The 23524-nt window shown below is 40.4% G+C and overlaps 1 protein-coding gene across 1 annotated transcript in view; it reads left to right on the top strand.

The window, feature by feature from the left end:
• CYBB (cytochrome b-245 beta chain) overlaps positions 1-23195 on the top strand; it is a 35582-nt gene extending 12387 nt beyond the window's left edge. The window contains exons 4-13 of the mRNA XM_080910487.1: positions 52-136; positions 2145-2290; positions 3688-3878; positions 6485-6614; positions 7568-7660; positions 12627-12880; positions 14247-14409; positions 15838-15984; positions 18804-18928; positions 20507-23195. Of these exons, the coding sequence (XP_080766613.1) occupies positions 52-136; positions 2145-2290; positions 3688-3878; positions 6485-6614; positions 7568-7660; positions 12627-12880; positions 14247-14409; positions 15838-15984; positions 18804-18928; positions 20507-20633 (1461 nt within the window). The 3' untranslated portion in view covers positions 20634-23195. The remainder of the gene's footprint in view (positions 1-51; positions 137-2144; positions 2291-3687; positions 3879-6484; positions 6615-7567; positions 7661-12626; positions 12881-14246; positions 14410-15837; positions 15985-18803; positions 18929-20506) is intronic.
• The last annotated feature ends 329 nt before the right edge of the window (positions 23196-23524 follow it).

The raw sequence follows: 23524 nt of genomic DNA, 5'->3' as shown, positions 1-23524 counted from the left end.
AAAGTGTTCATATGAACAATTTTTACCATTCTTTTTTCTCTCCATCCAAAGTGTTGCTCAACCAGAATCCGAAGACAACTGGACAGGAACCTCACTTTCCATAAGATGGTAGCTTGGATGATAGCCCTTCACACAGGTAAGTTCCAAAAGACATTTGAAAGGTAGAGAGTGACCTTGGATACATATGTGTAGGCCCGTTAGGTTGTGGTCAGATGAGAGCTCAAAAGCATTCAAACTCTATTTCCGAAAGTTAAGCTTCATAACTTGAGTTGAATATTTTTTAGTCATAAGGTCTTCCTACATAAATAAGATTAAAATATGCTATATCGTCTGTCCTCTTGTCCTTACCATATCCTATTATCTTAGTATAAAAATTGTCTGCTAGTGAACACACATTTTTAATCATTCTACAAATGCTTTGCTACAGATGTGGACTTTGTGGATTTTGCAATAAACCTGCAGAACTATGGGCCATAAATTCAAAATATCTTAAGAAGACCCTTATCACATGCATACCTTAGCAATTATTACTATATCATACTATGCTTACACACAATGTGTATTAATATGCAGTGTACTATATATTATTGTCATAATTGTGGTGGGGATGTTGTTGCGGCAAAGAGTGTTCCTAGAACTGTTACACAATCTCCATGAATTCACTTACATAATTTATTTGCCAGAAAACAGACATGCACAGTAATGAACAAAAAGTCCCTGTACTCTACCTATGGGGAGTGTTATCTCGCACTGATGAAAATGAGTTCAATGTGGAAGTGTTTTACTGTCTCCATTTTATTCTACCAGATTTTACATGAATTTGAGTTGTGGTCAATGAAAGCTTTAAAAGAAATGAATGACAACATCCTGTTAGAAATTACCATGCTATACCAGCAAGAATGTAGACATGTGCCACACAGCTTGAATTTGATTCCTAATTCAGTTTCTTCCTGGCTTAGGTGACCTCGGGCAAGGTTTTAAAGCAAATGACACCCTAGTTCCCTCGTCTTTTAGATGAGCTGATATTAAACATACTTATTTAATTGGTTTAATGTAAGGACTGGGTGACTATAAAACACAATGAGGGCCAGGCCCCTAGGAAGCTCTAAGCAAATGATAGTGAAATAGTGAATGCAATTTCTTATTTTTAATTAATTAATTCACTTTGCACCTCAATACTACCTGCCCCCTCCTCTCAACAGCCCCTTCTTGCAGATCCTTTCCTGCTCCCTCTCCTTTTCCTCTAAGAACAGGAGGTCCTCTCTAGGTATTCCCTCACCCTGGCAGGACTAGGTACATCCTCTCTTTCTCCCTCTTCCCCCCCCCCTCTGAAGCCCAGTTAGGAGAGCAGTTTTGTTTTAACCTAAGAGAGTCCTGCTGATGACCATTGGTTTGTATTAATTCAATTATGCCCACCACTACTTTCTGGAGGTAATGAAGCAGACATCACAGGGATGCTGTCTTCGTTAGGGTTTTACTGCTGTGAACAGACACCATGGCCAAGGCAAGTCTTATAAAGGACAACATGTAATTGGGGCTGGCTTACAGGTTCAGAGGTTTCAGTCCAGTATCATCAAGGCAGGAAGCCTCGCAGCACCCAGGCAGGCATGGTGCAGGAGGAGCTGAGAGTTATACATCTTCATCCAAAGGAAACCAGGAACAGACTGAGTGAGCATCCTCAGGAAGCTAGGAGGAGGGTCTCCAAGTCCATCCCCAGAGTGACATACTTCCTCCAACAAGGCCACACCTTCTACTAGTGCCACTCCCTGGGACAAGAATATACAAACCACCACATATGCTTTCCTCATTTGAGCACAAACACATTAGGGAAGAAAAGAAGATGTGAATCTATCAAATATATACTCTTAAAAATTGGTTGGCTGGCTCTCCTGAAATGTTAGTTCAACGCCTTTATTTCACAAATGGGGAACCAATACCAGAAAGCTTGTATGGTTTTTCCACAGTAGGACAGGCAGAAAGAAGCTGACCTACTAGACCTGCCTCGCTTCTCTGGCTATTTGGATCCAGTTTGTTTACTGAATTCTAGGCCCCATCCCTTTGGTTTTCTTGAGCATCAGAGGCTCTGGCAACAACTGATGTGGTGTATCCTTCTCCTCTTTGTGTCTCTTCCCTGCCCTGCTCAGCCATTCACACCATTGCTCATCTGTTCAATGTGGAATGGTGTGTGAATGCCAGAGTCGGAACTTCGGACCCATATTCAGTAGCACTTTCTGACATCGGAGACAAGGACAATGAAGAATATCTCAATTTTGCTAGAGAAAAAATCAAGGTAAGACTCCCTTCTCTGATTCGGATGTTTGATGGGCCATCAAAGCAGAGGACTTTGTTTTACTGAATGAAAAAAAAAAAAAAAAAAAACAGTAATTTGCCCATTAAAAACCAACAAAGAAAGTTTGCTAATAGTTTAGAATATAAGTTAAAAAAATATCTCTTCCCACCTGAACTTATACTACGACAGGAGCATGCCATTTTTATGAACCCAGTGGCATAAGGAGACAGTTAAATTCCCCAGTTGAATTTCAAACACATTTTTCCATGTTTACAAATACAGGTATAAGTCAAAGAATTTTAATTTTGCCCCGAATTTTACATTCAAATTGACATGAAAATAGCCTGCATGGTTCATGCTTTTTTTTCTGTCATAACATAAATAATTTTTCTTTTCAATGTTCATTGTTTTCCCCATGATGAATATTGAACATATTAGTTGAACTGATGCTGTCCCAATCTGTCCAGATTTCCTTAGGTCACTTTTACTGGCTCTGTGCTTCCTCCAGAATGTTCTCCTTTCCTATCACCTATGCGCCTTCCTCTTCTATGGATTGCTTTGAGACTCCCATTACCTCTTTGTCCAAGGATGTGATCTGAAAGCTGAGAAGCCTTTGGCAAATAACCAATGAGTGCAGGCTTTGGCATACAGCTCCTTTTCCTTTCCTCAGTACAGACTATGACTTAACTCTCAGATTTGTTTGTGTATGCCCAAGTGTATGGCATTTTCTCATCTTTCTTCAATAGAATTCTCTGAGATTGGAGACAATAAAGGCAGTCTCACGGGGTCAGGGGGCAGGGATGTCTTAGCCCTGACCCTGTGCATCTCTGTGCATCCCAGCCTGTTCCAGAGCACCTATTCTCTGTGTTCACATGGTTTTACTATGTTTATTTTTAGTTTCTTGAAAGTATACATAATGAGAAACTATCTGTAAGGTCAACTTAAAGCTGTTGTGTATGCATTTCCCCTTGCCTAACTTTTTCATCTTCGCTGACAAGTTTCTCTTGGAAACCCTCTTCAAGTCATTTGTCCTAAAACTCTCATCTAAGGGTTTGCTCATAGTGAGCCCAGCCTCAAATGGAAGGTGTAATCAGAATTCATTGGCTAACTATGTACAGTAGCCTTTCCAAATCAAAGAGATAGAGCATGAGAACGATTTGAAGACATCTTTTATCAGGTCAGTTCCTTATAATTAAATTCCACTAGAACATCCATCTGGATGTTCTTCTTTAGCTGTACTCACCATTAATGTGAGACAGTTTAAATTTGGAAATCTTAACACCAGATCACTCTGAAAGATATAATCACAATAACGAAAGGGACAGGAAAAGCCTTATATAAACAGCTTTAAAATGGATCCTCCTGCAGTTCTGAGCCCTTGTGTTTCTATGTTCCAGAACCCTGCAGGGGGCCTGTATGTGGCTGTGACTCGGTTGGCTGGCATCACGGGAATTGTCATTACACTGTGTCTCATATTGATCATCACATCTTCTACCAAAACCATCCGGAGGTCTTACTTTGAAGTGTTCTGGTATACACACCATCTCTTTGTGATCTTCTTCATTGGCCTTGCCATTCATGGAGCTGAGTGAGTTTTCTAATTCCATTGCCAAATACATTGGGTTCACTTTCTAGATAGACTGACCAAGGAGAGGCACAGCAAAGAACAGCTGAGGTCAGTCAAAGAAGGAGGAGGAGGAGGAGGAGGAGGAGGAGGAGGAGGAGGAAGAAGAAGAAGAAGAAGAAGAAGAAGAATGAGAAGAAGAACAAGAACAAGAAGAACAAGAAGAACAAGAACAAGAAGAACAAGAAGAACAAGAAGAAGAAGAAGAAGAAGAAGAAGAAGAAGAAGAGATAGCAATGTTTTGTTTTGTTTTGTTTTGTTTTGCTTTCTTGTTGTACTCATCCAATTCATAAAGGGTGATTTAAAATAAGCTTGAAATATATACATTGTGTATAAAATACACTGTCTATGGTTCATCTCAGGGCCATGGTTTGTGTAGATTGCCCACTATATTCCTGCCTAAAGAGCTGAAGCAGTTTTCTGTTGTCCAGCTGATATTGATTTAAGCTAATAATCACTACTGGTTTCCTACTGGATATGAGAATCTACCTCAGGAATTGGGGAGGAATGCTAGCTAGAAAAATACATGGGTATTGCCTTCAAATTTTCAAATATGATAAAAAAGTAATTAACTGTTACCAAGCTCTATGTCTGGCACTAACTTGACATTCAGTGTTTCTTTTAACCGTCTCATGTGTAGATGTGAAACCTAATAGTAAAAATGGTAAAATGTGGGACAAGCCACCCTGGGTTGGTGAGTAGCCTAGAGAACAGGTGGTTTCGAGTGGGTTGTGGTGAAAACTCTCATAAGGACAGACGGTGCTTGATTTTGTGCTCAGAAAAACTTGCCTTAATATCAAGTTTCATTTTTCTACTGTTTCACACCACCTGCACATAAAAGCCAAGCCCAGGAACATTCCATGATGGGTGTAGAGTTCCAGGAACACAGGGGAGGGGAAAGAGGATATGCAAAGCTCAAGCCAAGTAACCTAGGGGTGACCATGTCTTGAAAGTGAAAAGAGGAAGGAGGAGGAAAAGCAACCGTGGCCAACTGCTGTGTGTGTTCTTCACCCACTTCCTGATTCGCACCACTTTGAAGCTCTTTCTAAGCACTGAGAAGTCTGTAGGAATGGAGCATCTCCTGAGTCTCCAAAAGCAATGGAATGCCTTTCCCTGGAACTTGCTCACAATCCAGCTATCTTAAAGAAGAAAGCATGTCTTCCCATTTCCCCCTTTACTAATCCCACCACTTCCAGTTTATTGCAGATGGAGTAACTGAAGCTCAAAAGGAGTTAATTTTACCAAGTCTACCAAAGTATGAATGTGTAGAATGGAAATTTGAGGGCAAGGCTATCTGGGTCAAAAACAGAATTATTTTCAGCCAATCCTACTGGTTTAGGACCTTAATGTAAAGTTGCAAAAGAATACTTGCTTCTCAAGCTTATTCTGAGATAATTGGTGGATAGTACTTTTCCTCATGCCAACCCAACATAAATGCTCATACAAGGACAGCTTCTTTAGAGACCTAGGAATATGAAAGGATTTGTCTACACTGTGAGTTCCCAGCAAGCCAGGGCTACTTAATGAGATCCTGTTTTACAAAAGGGTGGGGATGTGTCATAGCCTTAATTTAAACCATTCTCAAAACATACTAAACGATATGTTCAATTATAGGTATCCCAAATGAAGTTTACAAATGGATATCCATGTCTCTTCTATCAGCATATTCTGAAGACCATGTCATTTGCACTCTTTAAAATAACTTACTCCATTTTGTGCTAACCCAGAATTGCCTAATATTCTAACATCTGCTTACTTAATAATTATTCAGTTGAATTAAATGGGCTCTATGTACTTTAAGGAATACAGTACTGGTGCTCATATCTGTAAGGATGGTCAGATTTTCCCAGAAATACATCATTTTGAAAATGTTTTGCAGATGTAATCTCATTATGTAGACTAGGCTGACTTGGAATGCTCAAAGTCACATTCTGCCTTAGCATGTAGGGATTTTAGGTATGCAACATTCCTGGCCTACAAAAGTCAGGAATATACAAATAAAGCACTCTGCTACATCAAAGCCTTTATATATGGTTGTATATATTGTCCAGTATAAACCAATGGCTGTCTAAGAAACGAAAGGTATTTTGCTTTCTGCTGGCCACTTGATTGGCTTGTGGAAGTATCTTCACAGACAGAGAAACCTTTTCTAATTTGCATAAAGGCACCCCAATTGGTTAACAATCAGACTGTTGGAGTTATCATTTTTGTAAGATCTGTTTATGCACAAAAATGGCAGTTTGGAAGAAGCACATTGTCTCTTTAACAAGGCACATGTTGGTTACCCAAGACACACTCTATAATGTTCCATGCCAATGGTGTTTGTACCATCTGCAATTTCAAGGTCACACATTTTCATTTCCTTCCCTGGCTTACTGAAATAGTGGATTATTGGCTCCCATGAAGATATTTGCAATATGTGCTCAGTCAGCATTGAGAATATAGTTCATTGTTGGAGTTCTTGCCTAGAATACACGAGGCCCTGGATTCCCAAAATCTAAATACTTGAGCAGCTTGTTGTCTTATTATTAAGTGATGTGTGTTTGTTTCTTTTTTAAAAAATTTGCCAGACGAATTGTACGTGGACAGACTTCAGACAGTTTGAAAGAGCATAATTTGGATTTTTGTGCAGACAAAATCAAAGAATGGGGAAAAATAAAGGAGTGCCCAGTACCAAAGTTTGCCGGAAACCCTCCTATGGTTTGTATTTGTGTTGCTTCTATTATAGTGCTGTTACTGTAAGTCTCAAGAGACAGCTACAAGTGTTACCCATTAGGCTATTACATCAACTTTTGTCTACTGTGTGAATTGTCTATAAGCATTTTCTCAATTCAAATTCTTCTTCCAAGATAACTCTAGCATGTGTCAAATTGGCAAGAAACAACCAACCACCAGCAACAACAAAACAAACCAGGACATATGGGAAACATGCTCTTATTGTCTACCTATTTCAGAGTCCGTTTAGATGTTATCTTTTGCATTTTTTGATACTTCAGGTTTTAAGGTTAGGAATCCAACTGGTCAAACTGGATAGATCTGTTGGGCTTAAATGCTTATAGAGAGCCTACAAGTTTATGAAACAATTTCCTCATTCTGTCCAGAGACTCAGAGAGAGTTTTAGTTTTTATGTGTGTCCCTGTAGCAAAAGCATTGCATAGCTCCTAGAATATACCAGCATATTGAAGACATACTGAGGTCTTGCACAAAATTTGTCATCTTGCAAAATATTAATCTCAGAATCAATGACAGAGAGAAAAAAATCGCAATGTTTCATTAAAGATATCATGTTTCCAAAATGTGACAGGTTCATTCTGAAGCCATTCTTACTCTGTTGTAGGCTTGCTCCAAGTTCAGGTGTTTACACTGAAGGAAATCTCATTCTTACAGAAAGTTCCTCTCTGGAAAGTTTCACACCACAGATGCATATTATATAATATATAACCCCAATGTGATCGTTTTATTTGCTTAACAGTTCATCTTACTTTTGATATTTTCATATAGACTCTTATTATAAAAAAAATCTTATCAGTAGTAAATGCTTCAGCAAGCTTATGAAGTTTAACCTGGCTGGCAAAATATTTGCTCCTTCTAAGTCTCTCATGAGCTGTCACCACCCCCTTAACCCTTCTTTTTGTATTTTGATGTGATTACAGACTTGGAAATGGATAGTGGGTCCCATGTTCCTGTACTTCTGTGAGAGGTTGGTCCGGTTTTGGCGATCTCAACAGAAAGTGGTCATCACAAAGGTATTCACTGATGCGGAATTATTGGTAGTAGCTATTTTGTGCTCTCACCAATTCTCTATACTGTTGGTTTAAAGGTCACTCAGCCACATTCTTTTTATTAAACCAAAAACAGAGAGAAATATACAGTTGATTTTAATTTAACTTAATAATGGTCTTTAAGAGGGACACTAAAATTCTCTCTCTCTCTCTCTCTCTCTCTCTCTCTCTCTCTCTCTCTCTCTCTCACACACACACACACACACACACACACACACACACACACACACACATACACACACACACATGTTATGTGTTTGGGAGACAAAATTTTTATGCCCCAAAACAAAACAAAACAAAACAGAAACCACCAAGTAACCATAGGATGCTGAAACTTTCTAGTTTCTTCTTTTATTCATTTTTAATTGGATATTTTATTTATTTACATTTCAAATGTTATCCTCTTTCCTAATTTCCCCTCCACAAGCCCCTTATCCCATTCCTCCTGCTTCTATGGGGGTGCACTCTCACCCACCCACCCACCCACCCATTCCTGCTTACTGCCCTAGCATTCCTCTACACTGGGGCATCAAACTTTCACAGGACCAAGGGCCTCACCCCCCATTGATGGCAGATAAGGCCCCTTTTAGCTTCTTCAGTCACCCCCCATTGATGGCAGATAAGGCCCCTTTTAGCTTCTTCAGTCCTTCCCTTAACACCTCCATTGGGGTTCCTGTGACCAGTCCGGATAGCTGGCTTTGAGCATCCGCATCTGTATTGGTCATTGTTGCAGTAAATATAAAAAATGTAAAGGCTTATCTCTTTATTGGCCTCCTTGGTCTCACTCCGAGGGCACCACTTCTAGTATGGATTGTGTCACTCCATCCAAGCTGTCTCCAATCTCACTCTGCCCTCACGACTGCCTCCATCCTGGGTGGAATTAACACCCCGCCCAGCACAAACATGACTCTAAGGCCCGATAGCTTTTCATACAGGTATGTATATATATTAAATTCTCAATCCACAAACCCTCTTTACAACAAAACTACATCAAATGAACAAAAATACAAACTTCCCTTCTATGAGATAAAAGACCTATAACATCCTTAAAATGTTTATAGCTACCTAACACCAATTAAGTCCACCTGAATCCAATTCATCCTTCCTGATGTCCATCTTGGTCCTACTCTTTGTTTTCCTCTGTGTCCCTCGCTTTCCCTTTACTTCTCCACCTCTGACCCTCTCCACCTTCCCTTCCTCTGCCCAATCACTGGCTCTCGCCTTTATTTTACTAATTAAAATGGGAAGGTTCTGATGAAGTCCTGAGTATATGACTAGGCAGCACTTATTGGGGATTTGGAATTAACATCAAAATACAAACAGTTGTGGGGCCATCTACAGGTCATGATCTGGCAGAGCCTCTCAGGATACAGCTGTATCAAGCTCCTGTCAGCAAGCACTTCTTGGCTTCAGAAAGATTGTCTGGGTTTTGGGATGGATCCCCAGGTTGTACAGTCGCTGGATGGCCTTTCCTTTAGACTCTGCTCCACTCTTTGTCCCTGTATTTCCTTTAGACAGGAGCAATTCTAGGTTAAAATTTTGGAGACGGATATGTGGCCCCATCCCCCAATTGGGGCCTTGCCTAACCTCTGGATATATTCTCAACAGGTTCGCCTTCCCCTTTGTTGGGTATTTCAGTTAATGTCATCCCCATTGGGTCTTGGAGGTTCTTGCACTCCTGGCATCTGGGACTTTCTAGTGGCTGTCCCAGTTCCCCATCCCCCATTGGTACACACCTCAATTCATTTTCCTGACCTTCTTTTATTCTTTATATGTAATCACTGTATATTAGAGCTGCAGAGACTGAGGTATCACGTGGATAAACTACACCATGCATTTACTCTCCAAACTCTATGTCTGGAGTGTTTTTATTTTTTTTCTTTCTCCATTCTCCCATGTTTTCTTTTTCATTACAAACTAAAGATATACAATTAGACAGACTCTATATGATAGATAGACACATAGATAGGTGATAGATAATACGTAGATAGATTAATAGTAGGTAATAGATAGATAGTAGATGGATAATAGATAGATGATAGATAGATTTTAAAAAAGTTTCTTGTGGTTTCACAAAACAGCTGAGATTATTTTGTTAAATAAAATTTAATTCAATTCACCTTAGAAAGTATTTACAAAAAGTATTAAAGTTTATTTTTTGCAAGACACCAAAATTCCCTCTGTCCACCCCCACTAGATTATTTCCAGTTGGTACCTACAGCAGAGCTAGTCCTGCTGCCACTGGGTGACTTGCAGTGTAAGAATGTGCAGCCCTTCTTTTATGCTATTTTCATTGTTTTTCATTTTTAAAACCTAGCCACATTATTTTCTTTTCATAAATAAGGCATGGCCAAAACCAGGCAAATATTATTTCTAGGGCAAATTTGTTAGCTTGTGAAGAAAATTAATGTTCACTTTCATCTCATGCAAATATAAAACAGGGGTTATCCAACAATATGCCAGTGAGACTAGTAGTATATCTTATTTAGTTAATCCTCTTTGTGCTTATCATAAGAAACTGCAACATGGGAAAAACTGTTTTACCACACAAAATTACAGCATGGTAAACAAATTTCAACAACATTTTTTATATTCAAAGTGATGCTTTTCAATTGCTTGTTTTGGGGAAGACAAAGGGGTTTGTAGCCTTGTCATATGAGACACATTTAATTCCATATTTTGAAAATGTTTTCCATTTCTTTGGTGGTGCTAGGGGTGAAACGAAGGCATCACATATGCTAAACATCTGCTTTGCTAATTAGCCCCAGCCTCAGCATTAACTTTTATTGATAGGATTTACCACATTTCTTCAGTCCGCTCTCGGAAAGAAATGCCCAGCAATACCAGTAATCATTCAAAAGCTGCTGTTTCACTTCTTCCTGATATTCCTTCTTTTGATGACCTTCGGTTTGTCTGTACCCACACCTCTGAGATTCTTCTAGGTACTGTAGGCATCTTCACAGGGACAGTATATGACCTTTGTAGTTAGCTTTAAACTTGATTTCATTTTCAGTTAGCTCAGAATTGTATGTGTTTATAGGCTACAATATAGTATTCTTCTGTGTTATACTTGTGTAATCAAGTAAATAGCACATCTTTCAACTCAAACATGTATGATATCAATTACAAAAAATATCCAAAGTCTTCTATAAAGCTTCTAAATAGAAAACATATTATTCACCATATTTACAATATCTACTGCCCACCAGAACACCAGAATGTATTCATCCTACTTGACTAACTCAGTACCCGAGAAAACCCGTAACTCCTTCTACCCCATTCTCCTTATCCTCGAGTAACCATCATTTTATATTCAATTTCTATGAGCTGAACACATGCAAGTTCATCATATGAGGGAGATGATGCTGCATCTGTGTTTGGCTTATTTCACTTATATCATTCAGGATTCTATAAGATCATGCAACCTCATAGGATGAACAACAATATCAACCAAACAGACCCCCCCAGAGCTCCCAGGGACTAAATCACCAACTATTGAGTACACATGGAGGGACCTATGGCTTCAGCTGCATATGTAGCAGAGGATGGCATTGTCTGGCATCAATAGGAGGAGTGGCCCTTGTTCCTGTAAAGGCCACTGTTTTCCCAGTGTAGGGGAATGTCAGGGTGGGAAGGCAAGAGGGAGTGGATAGGTGGGTTGGGGAGCACTCTTATAAAGGCAGGGGGGTGATAGGGGGATTCCAGAGGGGAAACCAGGAAAGGGGATAACATTTGAAATGTAAGTAAAGAAAATATTTTTTAAAAATTATATAATCTGACCCATGGCAAGATTCTTTAAGCTTAATAGCACTCTACTGTGTAGATATATCACATTGTCATTATCAGTTCATTGCTTTTCTACAGTGAGGCTGACTCTAGATCCTAGCTGTGGTGCTGAAATAAACGTGGGAGTGAAGATATGTTTTGGACAAGAAAGAATATTGCTTTCTGTTTCCTTTATTCCGTTCTCTTTTCGATGCACCCATTCACTTGATTTATATGGTTGGAACATATTTTCTGTGGACATTTGTGTATATGGAGGATAAACATAGTAACTGGCTTGGAGAAAGATGGATGATGCTCTCCCTAAGTGAGGAGGAATGTAGAAACGATGCATGGAATTAGGCACATTTAAGTGTGATTCAGGACAAGAACAGACAGCATGGTTAGCTTCATTTGAGGGCTGTTGCAATATACCAGTGATAGCTCAATATTCTGTTTAGCTGCCAGTGTCTTATCTCATGACCTGAGGAGAGAGAGTGAACAGGAGACTTTTTTTTTCTAGTTTTTTGTACCTTCTTTAGCTTCAAAGAGAGAGAAATTACAACAGACTGGTGGTTTCGATTTCCTGCCAAAGACTGTGAAACAGAACTGTATGCAAAATGCTTATTAGGAGCCTGTTCCCAGGGGTTTTACTCATAAGGAAAGAAAACCAGATGTGGTAGCACATTCCCACGATCTCAGTAAGCAGGAAGTTGGGGTGGGAGAGCAAGATTTTAGGACCAGCCTAAGCTACATCACAAGTTTCTGGCTACCCTGGGCTACATACAGAAACTATGTCTCAAAACAAACAAGAAAAAATATTTAAAATGTTAAGAAAGACAGAATGAGGAAGAGAGAAGGGCTGGCCTGGCCTACAATGTGGTTGCAGCTGCAATGTCTGCTGATCCTAAAAAGGCAGAGTTGAAACTGTCTCAGGTTGAAGGTAGACGAGGACTTGGTGTCCATTCCTCCATCCATGGTTAGCCATCAGCTACAGTTGAGGACAAATCCCAAATGACAGATACATCTGCTGATGGACCTTCTGTGTTGGTCCCAAAATTAAAAAAAAAAAAATTAAAAAACACAGGTAGGGCATCATAATGATTTTACCCATATGGATCCTAAAAGTGCAAATGTTTTGTGGATAAGGTTGTGTTTTATTCTACAGGTGGTCACTCACCCTTTCAAAACCATTGAGCTTCAGATGAAGAAGAAGGGATTCAAGATGGAGGTTGGGCAGTACATTTTTGTCAAATGCCCCGAGGTATCCAAGCTGGAGTGGCACCCATTCACACTGACCTCTGCTCCTGAGGAAGACTTTTTTAGCATCCATATCCGTATTGTGGGAGACTGGACTGAGGGGCTATTCAATGCTTGTGGCTGTGATAAGCAAGAGTTCCAAGATGCCTGGAAACTACCTAAGTGAGTATGGGACACATATTGGAAATGTGTATGTGTTTAGGAGAAATGGCTAAATAGTTGTGAGTCCCCCATATCTTACCACATGATCTTCTGAGTGATAAAGAACAGTGGCTCAAAAGAAATGTATGGGTATTTCTCTGTGTTCACAACTGCATGTGATATGTCTACATATATGTTTAGATCTTCTGGGCGAATTATTAAAGCATTGAGATCCAATATTAGTAATACCCTCAACTTCCCTTAAATATGTAATGGTCAAGGGCAACTTCTATTAACTTTTTCAGAAAAACAAAAGTCCCATCAGAAATTAAAATTCTTAAATTTTAAATGATATCTTTTTGTTTGAACATACTATTTGCTTTGCATCCCTCTCTCCAGCTACTTAACACAAACAAATGATGCCATTTTCAAAATCATGTCAGGGACTCAGTAGAAACTAAGTTGTAATGCAATTAGGAATTTCAAATGTAGATTGTCCTGGCGGGTGTGGAGCCCATGTCTGTAATCCCAAGACTTGGGAGGTGGAGACAGGAGAATCAGGAGTTTAAAGTTCCCACTCACTAGATAAAAACACTGAGGCTAGCCTGGGATACAAGAGATCTTTGTTCAAAAACAAAAACAAAACAACAACAACAACAAAAAAAAAAAAAAAACAAGCAAGCAAGTAAGCACAGGGCTATGCCTCAATGAGTAAGAGCTTGCTGTGCATACCAGATGTCCTGAGTCCAGTCCCTGACCCCAAGCTCCCATGGCGGAAGGAGAGAAACTCCTGCAAGTTGTCCTCTGATCTCATGTATTCTTTGGCATATGCATACACACAACAGCAGCAAGAACAAGAACCACAATACAAAACAAAAGAATCAAGTACAGATTTTCATACCAAGAGAGACATGGGGGCTGCAGAGATGACTCAGAGCACCAACTCTTCTTCCACAAGACCCAAGTTCAAGTCGAGGCCCTCACAATTATCTGTAACTCCCATTTCAGGGGACCCATCATTTTATAGCCTCTATGAACACCAGGCATGTCCATGCTACACAGATACACATACAGGGAAAAACACCCACATGACAAAATCAAACAAATCTAAAGAGGCCTATGTGTTCTGTGTAGAGGAAAGAAGAGTAAGAAATCAGAAAAAAAAAAAAAAAAAAAAAAACCTATGGCAATCTAGAAAATATTTTTAGTTAGCTAATCATTTATATTCTTATTTTCAACCCCAGTGGTGGCATTACATGAATTCCTTGAAAGCCAGAGGTTTCCTATACATACACTACCTCAGTTTGAGTCAGCATAGTGCACAGCAGTGGGTATTATGCTGTGAAGATCTATACATCCATAACCATCCCCTTCCCTTTCCATTCAGGATAGCAGTTGATGGGCCCTTTGGTACAGCCAGTGAAGATGTGTTCAGCTATGAAGTGGTGATGTTAGTAGGAGCCGGGATTGGGGTCACACCCTTTGCCTCCATTCTCAAGTCCGTCTGGTACAAGTATTGCGACAATGCCACCAATCTGAGGCTCAAAAAGGTAAGCTCCTCTTACTTGCTGGAGGGCCTGGATTAACCATCTGGCTTTCAGAGATGGGGAAAATGAAGGAAAGGCTTGAGTGACTCCAGAGAGGCAGGCTTCACCTCAAGGGAGTAAAAGCTGAGTTAGTGTTCGTGTATATAAACAGACCTGTTAGTAAAAGTAATATGCTGTATTTGTCTGGCAGTATTATAAATTTATAAAATTTGAGAAATAGAAGAAGTAGTGACAATCCCAGTCTAATAGGTACACTTTGAGTATGCACATGCATGATCACATATCACACACACACACACACACACACACACACACACACACACACACACACAAACAGACCAAGCAGTGTTTAGGGTGGCAGCCAAGGATTCAAGTGTGCTGCTCAAATGTCCTACCACTGAATTATACCTTCTTCTTGGATATATACTTCAATATACTGCTTTTTAGCAGACTAGGGCAGGGGACATAGAACTTTTTACTTGCTTATGATGTCTCCTGGGGATAAATTTCCAGGGGACTGTTACATGTTGCTTGGAGAAAGATGCCTTATAAACCTCAAATTATTCTACTGTTAAGATTGGTTCTGATAGGGTCACTGACCCCAGCCTCACATTTCATTCTTCTCTAGTGAAGAGGGTGTTAGTAAGACTACCCTTTCCCTAGGAACTTGGAAGGGTCTGGCAGTCCCAGGCAGGGAGGACATCCTGTGACAGCCACTGTGTTGATTCCTTTGGCTTTTCTCAGAGCAGATATATAGGAAGTCGGGGATTCTGGTAGAGGAACAGCAGCCAGCATGGGGAAACTAGCAAGCTACAAGGTGGGGTTTAGCTACATATCTGTAAGCCTAAATCATTAATTTATTGATTTACTTTTAAATATTTATTTTTATTTATGTCCATGTGTGTGTGTGTGTGTGTGTGTGTATGTATGTATGTATACATACCCACACACCACATATGTAGGGATGTGGGTAGAAGCTAAAAGGGTGCATCAGATGCCCTTGAGCAGAAGTAACAGGCAGTTGTGAGCCACTTGACACAGATGCTGGCAACAGAACTCTGATGATGCCCTCGGAGAACAAAAAGCAGTCTTACCCAATGAACCACCTCTCTAGCAGCTCCTGAAAATTATTTCCTCGTCTGCTTGCTTGAAGGTCAGAGAAGATTTGTGTAAATTAGCCTGTGAGTGATATGGATTTGGTAATACACACCCACAATGCCAGCACTTGAGAGGCAGAAACTGGAGGATCACAGGTTTAAACCAGGGTCAGTTTGGGCTATATTAAAGATCCTATCTTGAAACAATGACAAACATCTCCAGATTTCTGAAAACCCATTTTTAGGCATTCTGGGCATCATGAAAATGTTTAGTACATTAGGGACCCGTTTGTTGAAGCCGATATAATCTGATTCGTGGCCTGTCCTTCTCCAGATCTACTTCTACTGGCTGTGCAGGGACACACATGCCTTTGAGTGGTTTGCAGACCTGCTGCAGCTGCTGGAGACCCAGATGCAGGAAAGGAACAATGCCGACTTCCTCAGCTACAACATCTACCTTACTGGCTGGGATGAATCTCAGGTGAGGACAAGAATCCAGTTCTCAGGTCTTTCTTAGTCTATCCAGAACATGCTGGCTTCCTTTTAATTTTGTGGAAAATTCTGTGCACTAGTTTTTTCCCCCAAGGACAGCTAATGGACTCAAGTGACCCAGCCTGCTCATAGTTACTCTGTATCATCAGCAGATATTTAGACCTTGAGACTAGATTCCAAACTAAGAGGCCTATGTTGGTATTAGAACATTGTTCCCACCAAAGAGCTGGAATCTCAAAGCACATAGACAGGATTCATCAAACAGTAATGGAAAGAAAATCTATACTCCTTTCTTGTATACAGTCCTTCATTTATATGTTATATGATATATTCAATATGGTTATATTCAGTCAACTCTCCATATACTTGAGGTTCTGCATGTATATACTCCATCAACCTAATCCAAATATTTGGGGAAAAGGTAACCATACTAAACATATATTCTTTAATTGCTCCCTAAATGATACAGTGTAACAACTAGTTACATAGGGCTTCCATTGCCTGCAGTGTTATGACTAATCTAGATATAATTCAAAATATGTAAGAGACTTCATTTCTTATGGATTTAGGTATCAGGACTGGGGTCCTACAATCCTTTGCAGACTGAGTCCTGTTCTGGGTACTGGTTTTAGTGTTTATGCAGATTGTCTAATTCTCTGTTCTCAGCAACCCTATGATAAAGTAACTACTATTATTCTCTAAATTTTATTGACAAAGACTCAAAAGCCTAGAACTTACTAATTTATTTGGATAAAGGCATCCAGCAAGTAAACAGCAGAGTCCAAATGCACTCAGCAGGTCTCAGCAGTTTGTGCCTATTAGTGATAAATAAATTGACTTATGTATGGTGAAGAAAGTCAGTTATATAGTATATATGCATATATGCATATGAATATGTGCCATGAAAAATATTTGGAGTCTTCTAAAATAACTCACTTTTCTTCAACTGAATGCAATATAGTCTCCCACCAGGATCATTTAACAATATAAGCATCTTATAATTGACAAGGTTAAGCTGTGCTGTATGAAGAAGCCTCGTTAGGGCCTATATGGTTAGTTATAAATGTCCGTCTGGGAAGAGAGTCTCAATTGGTTCAATATTTATATAGAACTGACTTATAAGCATCTCTGTCTGGGATTGTCTTAGTTGCTAACTGATGTGGGGAGATGCACCTCATTGTAGGTGGCATCAGCCCTTGGGAGGGGAACCTTTGAACTATATAGGACAGAAGAAAGCTTAGTTAGAAGCAGAAAGCAACCCACACGGGTGCATTTCTTTCTTCCTCCTCTTGACTGTGGATATGACTCGCTGTTTCAAGCTCCTGCTGCCTTGACTTCTCCACAATGATGGACTGCAACCTGCAATTGTGAGCCAAATAAACCCGTTCTCTCCTAGTAGATTTTATTGTGATATTTTGTGACAGAGACAAGAAAGGAAACTAGGGCAGGTTCCCTGAAGTATGCATTTGCCTTTCTTAGAGGGTGATATGGTACTTGGGGGCAAAAGAAGAACTTTGTATTTTTACATCAACCAGGGAGGAAATAGTTAACTTTCATATGATTTGGTTTAGCCCAGTAGTCAGCTAACACTTCTTTTCTGTGACCTGGAGGTCAGGCTATGTCTAAGACAGGGAGAAATAATGACTGACTATGGTTATAGGTTTACCTCTTAGCTTTGTGAGTTTAGGACCAGGAAAGAATTTTTTAATTGGATAGTTGTATTTACATTTCAAATGTTATCCACTTTCCCAGTTCACCCCTCCCATCCCCCTCCTCCTGCTTCTATAAGAATGCTCTCCCCTTCCTACCCACCCTCTCCTACCTCAACACCCTGGCATTCCCCTACACTGGGAAAACAAGCCTTCACAGGACCAAAGATTTCTACTCCTATTGTTGCCCAACAATGCCATCCTCTGCTACATGTGCAGCTGGAGCCATGGGTCCCTCCATGTATACTCTTTGGTTGGTGTTTCAGCCCCTGGGAGCTGTGGGGAGGTCTGGTTGTTGATGTTGATTTTCTTATGGGGTTGCAAAAACCTTCAGCTCCTTCAGTCCTTTCTTTAAGTCCTCCATTGGAGTCCCCATGCTCAGTCTGATGGTTGGCTGCAAGTATCTTAACCTGTATCAGTAAGGCTCTGGCAGAGCCTCTCAGTAGATGTCCATATCAGGCTCGAAAGAAGAGTTTATTGGGTGATTGTCATCAGTTTCCCTTTGACTCCATAGGTGTTCAAAGCCCTGTTCATTCGTTCATCTTGAAACCTGCCAGGAGTCTCAAGCAGCTGCATGGCTAGATCTTTTACTGAGGCTGGGGGTGGGGCTAATTTCTTTTCTCGAAGATGAGTTATAAGCAGTTGGCAGATTCCCCATCACAGCCTTGAAATCTATCTCCTCCTAAACTTTCTAATCCACTGCCCACACTAACTGGCCCAGGCATGAAGGTCCAGTAGGCACCTGCCTCTAGGGGGATTGTAAAAGAGGAATTTTCTCTTTAACGAGGGGGGGTCTTGCTTCAAATGGTCTCCTCCTTGACATTTGAACAGAGCTTTTTACAAAGGCACCCTCTGTAAAGGCATTTATTGGCTATGCACTATGTCTCGTAAGGAACTGATACCTACATATCTAGTATAACATCCTGATAGAAGATGGGTACAGAGGGCCCTTTCATCCCTTTTTCCTGAAGAATATCGCCTGCTACTGTCATGACGTGTGTATGCCACTTCGTGTATATGTTAAGTAGTAAGAGCTTGATGTGTGAAATGTGTTATACCATGTCTCTTTATTTTTCTGAATGTATATCCTTTGCTCCAGGCCAATCACTTTGCTGTGCACCATGATGAGGAGAAAGATGTGATCACAGGCCTAAAACAGAAGACTCTGTATGGACGGCCCAACTGGGATAATGAGTTCAAGACCATTGCAAGTCAACACCCTAAGTAAGGCATCCTCCACTCAAGTGTTCTCGAAGCTTGTGGTCCACTTAGAGCAGCAGTTCCTGAGCACTGGTTGTAGTTGGTAGTCTAAAAGTTACCAGTAATATTTCCATGCTGTGATAGGGTTGAATTCTTATCCAACAGATGTCTGCTAGCTCTAACTTTTAGAAATAATCTTTAATTCAGAGCAAAATCACATGGAGAGTAACTCTCTCAATGCCCTGCCCCATAGCATTTCTCTTCTTTAGTTGCCCAAATGTCACTATTGTATACATTGATTTTAAATGGTGAGTACAGCTTATGCTTAATATTAAGACTGTTATACATCCACTTTCAGATCAAGTATCTGAGTCTGAAATCATAAGTTGACAGATGACATGGTGCATTACAGTTTTAGCCATCATGAAACCCTAAGGAAATCCCCCTGTCACATAGGACACACGAGGAACTCAATATTTTACTTTAAATATATCTTTTCAAATAGATGTGGCAAATGCATTCATTGACTTGTCGTTGCAACATGATGTGATCTAACAAATGTGTCAGGCTGTGCACAGAGCTATTCTTAGATGTATGTGGCCCATTGGCCCTAGGCTTGATATGCCTGCTTTAATTGAACAATTGCTTTAATGAGCTTTAATGTGCATTACTGAGTCCATAAATTACCTTGCTTAAGAATTACATATACACTCTGATTTATTAGGTCTGAAGTGGGGCCCACAGACCTGCATCATTAAAAACATGATGCATTTTTAAGATGGCATGGGACTACAGTTTGATAAACAAGGATTTCAACTAAAAGGCTTCAGAGGATAAAGCTGCTGTCAGAGTTGAGGCACCCAATGAGGGATTGTTGTTGATTTCAAGATACTAGAAAGGTTGGGGAGTTCAAGTCCAACAGGAAAGGACACCTTAACTTTGCCTATTAGCCATGGGTCTTAGTCAGGGTTTCTATTCCTGCACAAACATCATGACCAAGAAGCAAGTTGGGGAAGAAAGTGTTTATTCAGCTTACACTTCCACATTGCTGTTCATCACCAAAGGAAATCAGGACTGGAACCCAAGCAGGTCAGGAAACAGGAGCTGATGCAGAGGCCATGGAGGGATGTCACTTACTGGCTTGCTTCCCCTGGTTTGCTCAGCCTGCTTTCTTATAGAACCAGGTCTACCAGCCCAGGGATGGCACCACCCACAATGGGCTGGGCCCTCCCCCCTTGATCACTAGTTGAGAAAATGCCTTACAGCTGAATCTCATGGAGGCATTTCCCCAACTGAGGCTCCTTTCTCTGTGATAACTCCAACTTGTGTCTTGTTGATGCACAAAACCAGTACACCATGATATCTTTGTGGTAAAAATTTCCAAAATCTCTGTTTGGATTTCATTTTGGGGAGTTGTCAACTTCATTTGAGTCTGCCAAGTATCTCTATATTCAGTCTCCTTTTGAGTAAACTGAACATTTTTTGTCACTTGTGGGGGGAAATAAAGGAACAGAGTAGCCTCTACTTAACAGGAAATTTACCAACCCTCTTTGCTGCCCAAACTAATGTCAAAGCCTGAAACTTTCTTTTCTTTCTCCAAAGCACCAGAATAGGAGTTTTCCTGTGTGGCCCCGAAGCCTTGGCTAAAACTCTCAGTAAACAGAGCATCTCCAACTCTGAATCCGGCCCACGTGGAGTCCACTTCATTTTCAACAAGGAAAACTTCTAACTCAGCTCTTTCACAAGGAAACCAGTGTGCGCTGCCAAATGCCCTGATATTGACGGTTGATTGTAGGAGAGGAGGAGGAAAGGAAACCATAATGGCATAGCCCCCCCCATAAGAATTCCAAAGATTGTTTGCTAGTCATAGGTTATCTTTATTTTACATGGAGCATCATGGTTTCAGAGCACTTTTTACAAACATCGCTATGTTGTATTATTTCATATTTCCCTCTGCCATGCCAAAAGAGGGTAAGGCAAAAAAAGAAAAAGCACATTCTGGGTCTTGTTCTAGGATAAACAATAGGAGCTCAAATGAGTTTAGCTACTTCCTTCAGATTCAGAAGCTGAAGCCAGATCTAAGCCATCTGACTGTGGGTGTGGTCATCTTTTCACAGTTAATACCAGGCTGTGTCAAGAGGCAGTTTTTATTCTCTTCCCCAACAAAAAGCAAATCAAAGAGTAGCTCATCGTTCTTCATTTTTGTTTCATCTTTAATCTTAGCATCATGCTAAAGGAGACCTTTTTTTTTTTAATGAAGGAGATAGTGATATTGATGGTGACTTAATACTTACCAATGACACAGAAGTATATTCCAGTTTACCAGCACAACAGCCTAACTGGGTCTGAGATGATTCCCACTAAGAACTATTAGACTGATTGGAGTTAGGGGCATTTATCATGGTGTTTGGCAGAATAGGTTTCAAGGTCAGTTTACCGAATGAACAAACAGAGGCGAACATTCAGAACTATGTCAGAATGGAATGCATGTCCAGAGACAGAATTGCCCTTCTGTTAGGTTTACAGACCAGAGTATCCTGATTCCCCTGGGAGTAGAGAGGAAAATATGAACCAGTGGGATGGCCTGACCTAGTGTATTCATCCAATTGTTATTTAGAGGCAGGAGGGATGAATTCAGAGACCTACCTTCCTAGGATGATGCCGGCTAACATGTCGAGTTCTAGTCTGTAAGCTGGCAAAGTAAACCACATTCATTTACTGACAGAAACAGTCTGCTCCAGCCAACCCTTATGAATTTTGAACTGAATTCTAGCAAATGTATACCTGGTAATACACATCCTGCTTAGAATCCATTTCTTCTTTGGCTTAAATACCCACACAAATAGATCTTATGTGTATAGAAAATAACTTTTTTTTTTTAACTACAGCATTTTCATCACCACGACTGCATCACCATCTTCCCCAAATACGAATCCTAGAATCTGTAATCCCCAAATAACAGGGCTGATAGCAAAATCACACCCAATATTTTATGGGTATCCAGAAGTGCAAGACACAGTCTAGATCACTGTTAGTCTCGTGTGCAAGAGGAAAAAAACAACAACAACAACAACAAAAAAAAAAAAAAAAAAAAAAAAAAAAAACCCTACTTCTGTTTCTGGGAACTAAAAGCATTTCTGACTGCCCCACCCCCAGGGAGACAAACATTTATAACTATGCAGCTTTGATAATGAGGAAGGAAGCATAGAGGGCAGAGGCCTTGTTGGAGAGAAAGTGTGGACACAACAGAAGAGAAAGGAAAGCAGAGCACTCAGAGGGAAAAGGGCTGGGGAAAGGGTCTCCCCAGTGTTGGCATTCACGCTCCATTTTATTTGGTATGTACCACATGTAACTGAAGGATGCATGTACTCATCCTGTTTTGACTTCATATAGTTTCAATTCTGGTCACAAAGTTTGCTATTGTGTGGGCATTTTAAAGAGACTAGATGATGGGAGAGCTCAGATTCTCCTTAAATAACTGCTGTACCCTTGTTCTCTTAGCATCCTTAGAGCACTGAAGGTTGGTTCTGGCAAATGAGGCTTTCCTAGATGTGCACATGGCACCACGAGAATTGTCGCCCCTGAAGATAGGTCCAGACCCTTCATGTTGCACCCCAGGCATTAGTTCATTCATTCAACACACATTCGTTTTGTATAATGAATAAGTCAGTTTTAATTATCTGTAGCAAAGTTTGAGCTAGAGAGAGATCTCAGTTACAAGGAATCTGAAAATACCTTTCTAACGAAGGTGGTAAGGAGTCTGCTCCTTCAAGAATGTTTCTCCATTTTTTCTGTTTTTTTCTTTATTCTTCTCACACACAAGAGATCCAGACCACAGCCTCCCTCCTCCCCAACTCTCAGCCTCACCTTTGTACCTCCTCTTCCCTAGATCCATCGCTCCTCTGTTTCTCTTAAAAACAAAAAAAGAGCAGGCCTCCATCTGAACACAAAATAACAGGATGCAATAACAATTCAGCACAAACCCTCATATCAAGGCTGGATGAAGCAACCAAGTAGGAGGAAAAGGATCCCATAAGCAGGCAATAGTTGACATCAGCATAGTTCCCCAAACTCCAGATCTAGCCTGAGTTATTCTGATTAGGAGATGGAAAACGAGTGCACACATGCTTCTTGTTTGAGCACTTCCTTTTCCTCCCAGGCCTCCAGCTCCCTGCCCCCAGCTGCCAGCACAGCTCTTTCCATGCTCGGTCCTTAGCAACAGATACTAAGATCTGTCTTTAGTAACAGATATAAAGTGAGAAAATAAGGCTAGAAATGATTGTCTTCGCTTTCCCCGCTTTTGCAATATCATGTTTATGGAATTTGAATACTTGCAGCCATTGTTCAGAGAACTTTTAGAAATAACGATTAAAGCTTGCTTTGATGCTGAAATCAGTGAGCTTTTCCCTGCGTCTCAGTTATTGAACTTGTCATTAAAGGGTGACTCCAACTAACAAAGTTCCTGTCTTTTACCAAGACGGCTGTTCTAAACAAGACCATCAGTTACACCCCTCCCTGTCTAGGGAAGGCATGCAGCCGAGAGCATATGTTTTGGGCTAGGTCAGTTGTTGGTATCAGGAACACAAAGCACAGAGGTAAATGGTAACAACAGAAACAGCA

Source organism: Micromys minutus (genome assembly GCF_963924665.1).
Source record: "Micromys minutus genome assembly, chromosome: X".
In the NCBI taxonomy this organism is placed as follows: Eukaryota; Metazoa; Chordata; class Mammalia; order Rodentia; family Muridae; genus Micromys; species Micromys minutus.
The sequence above is the reverse complement of the archived record's forward strand: the minus strand, read 5'-3'. Positions and strand labels throughout refer to the sequence as shown.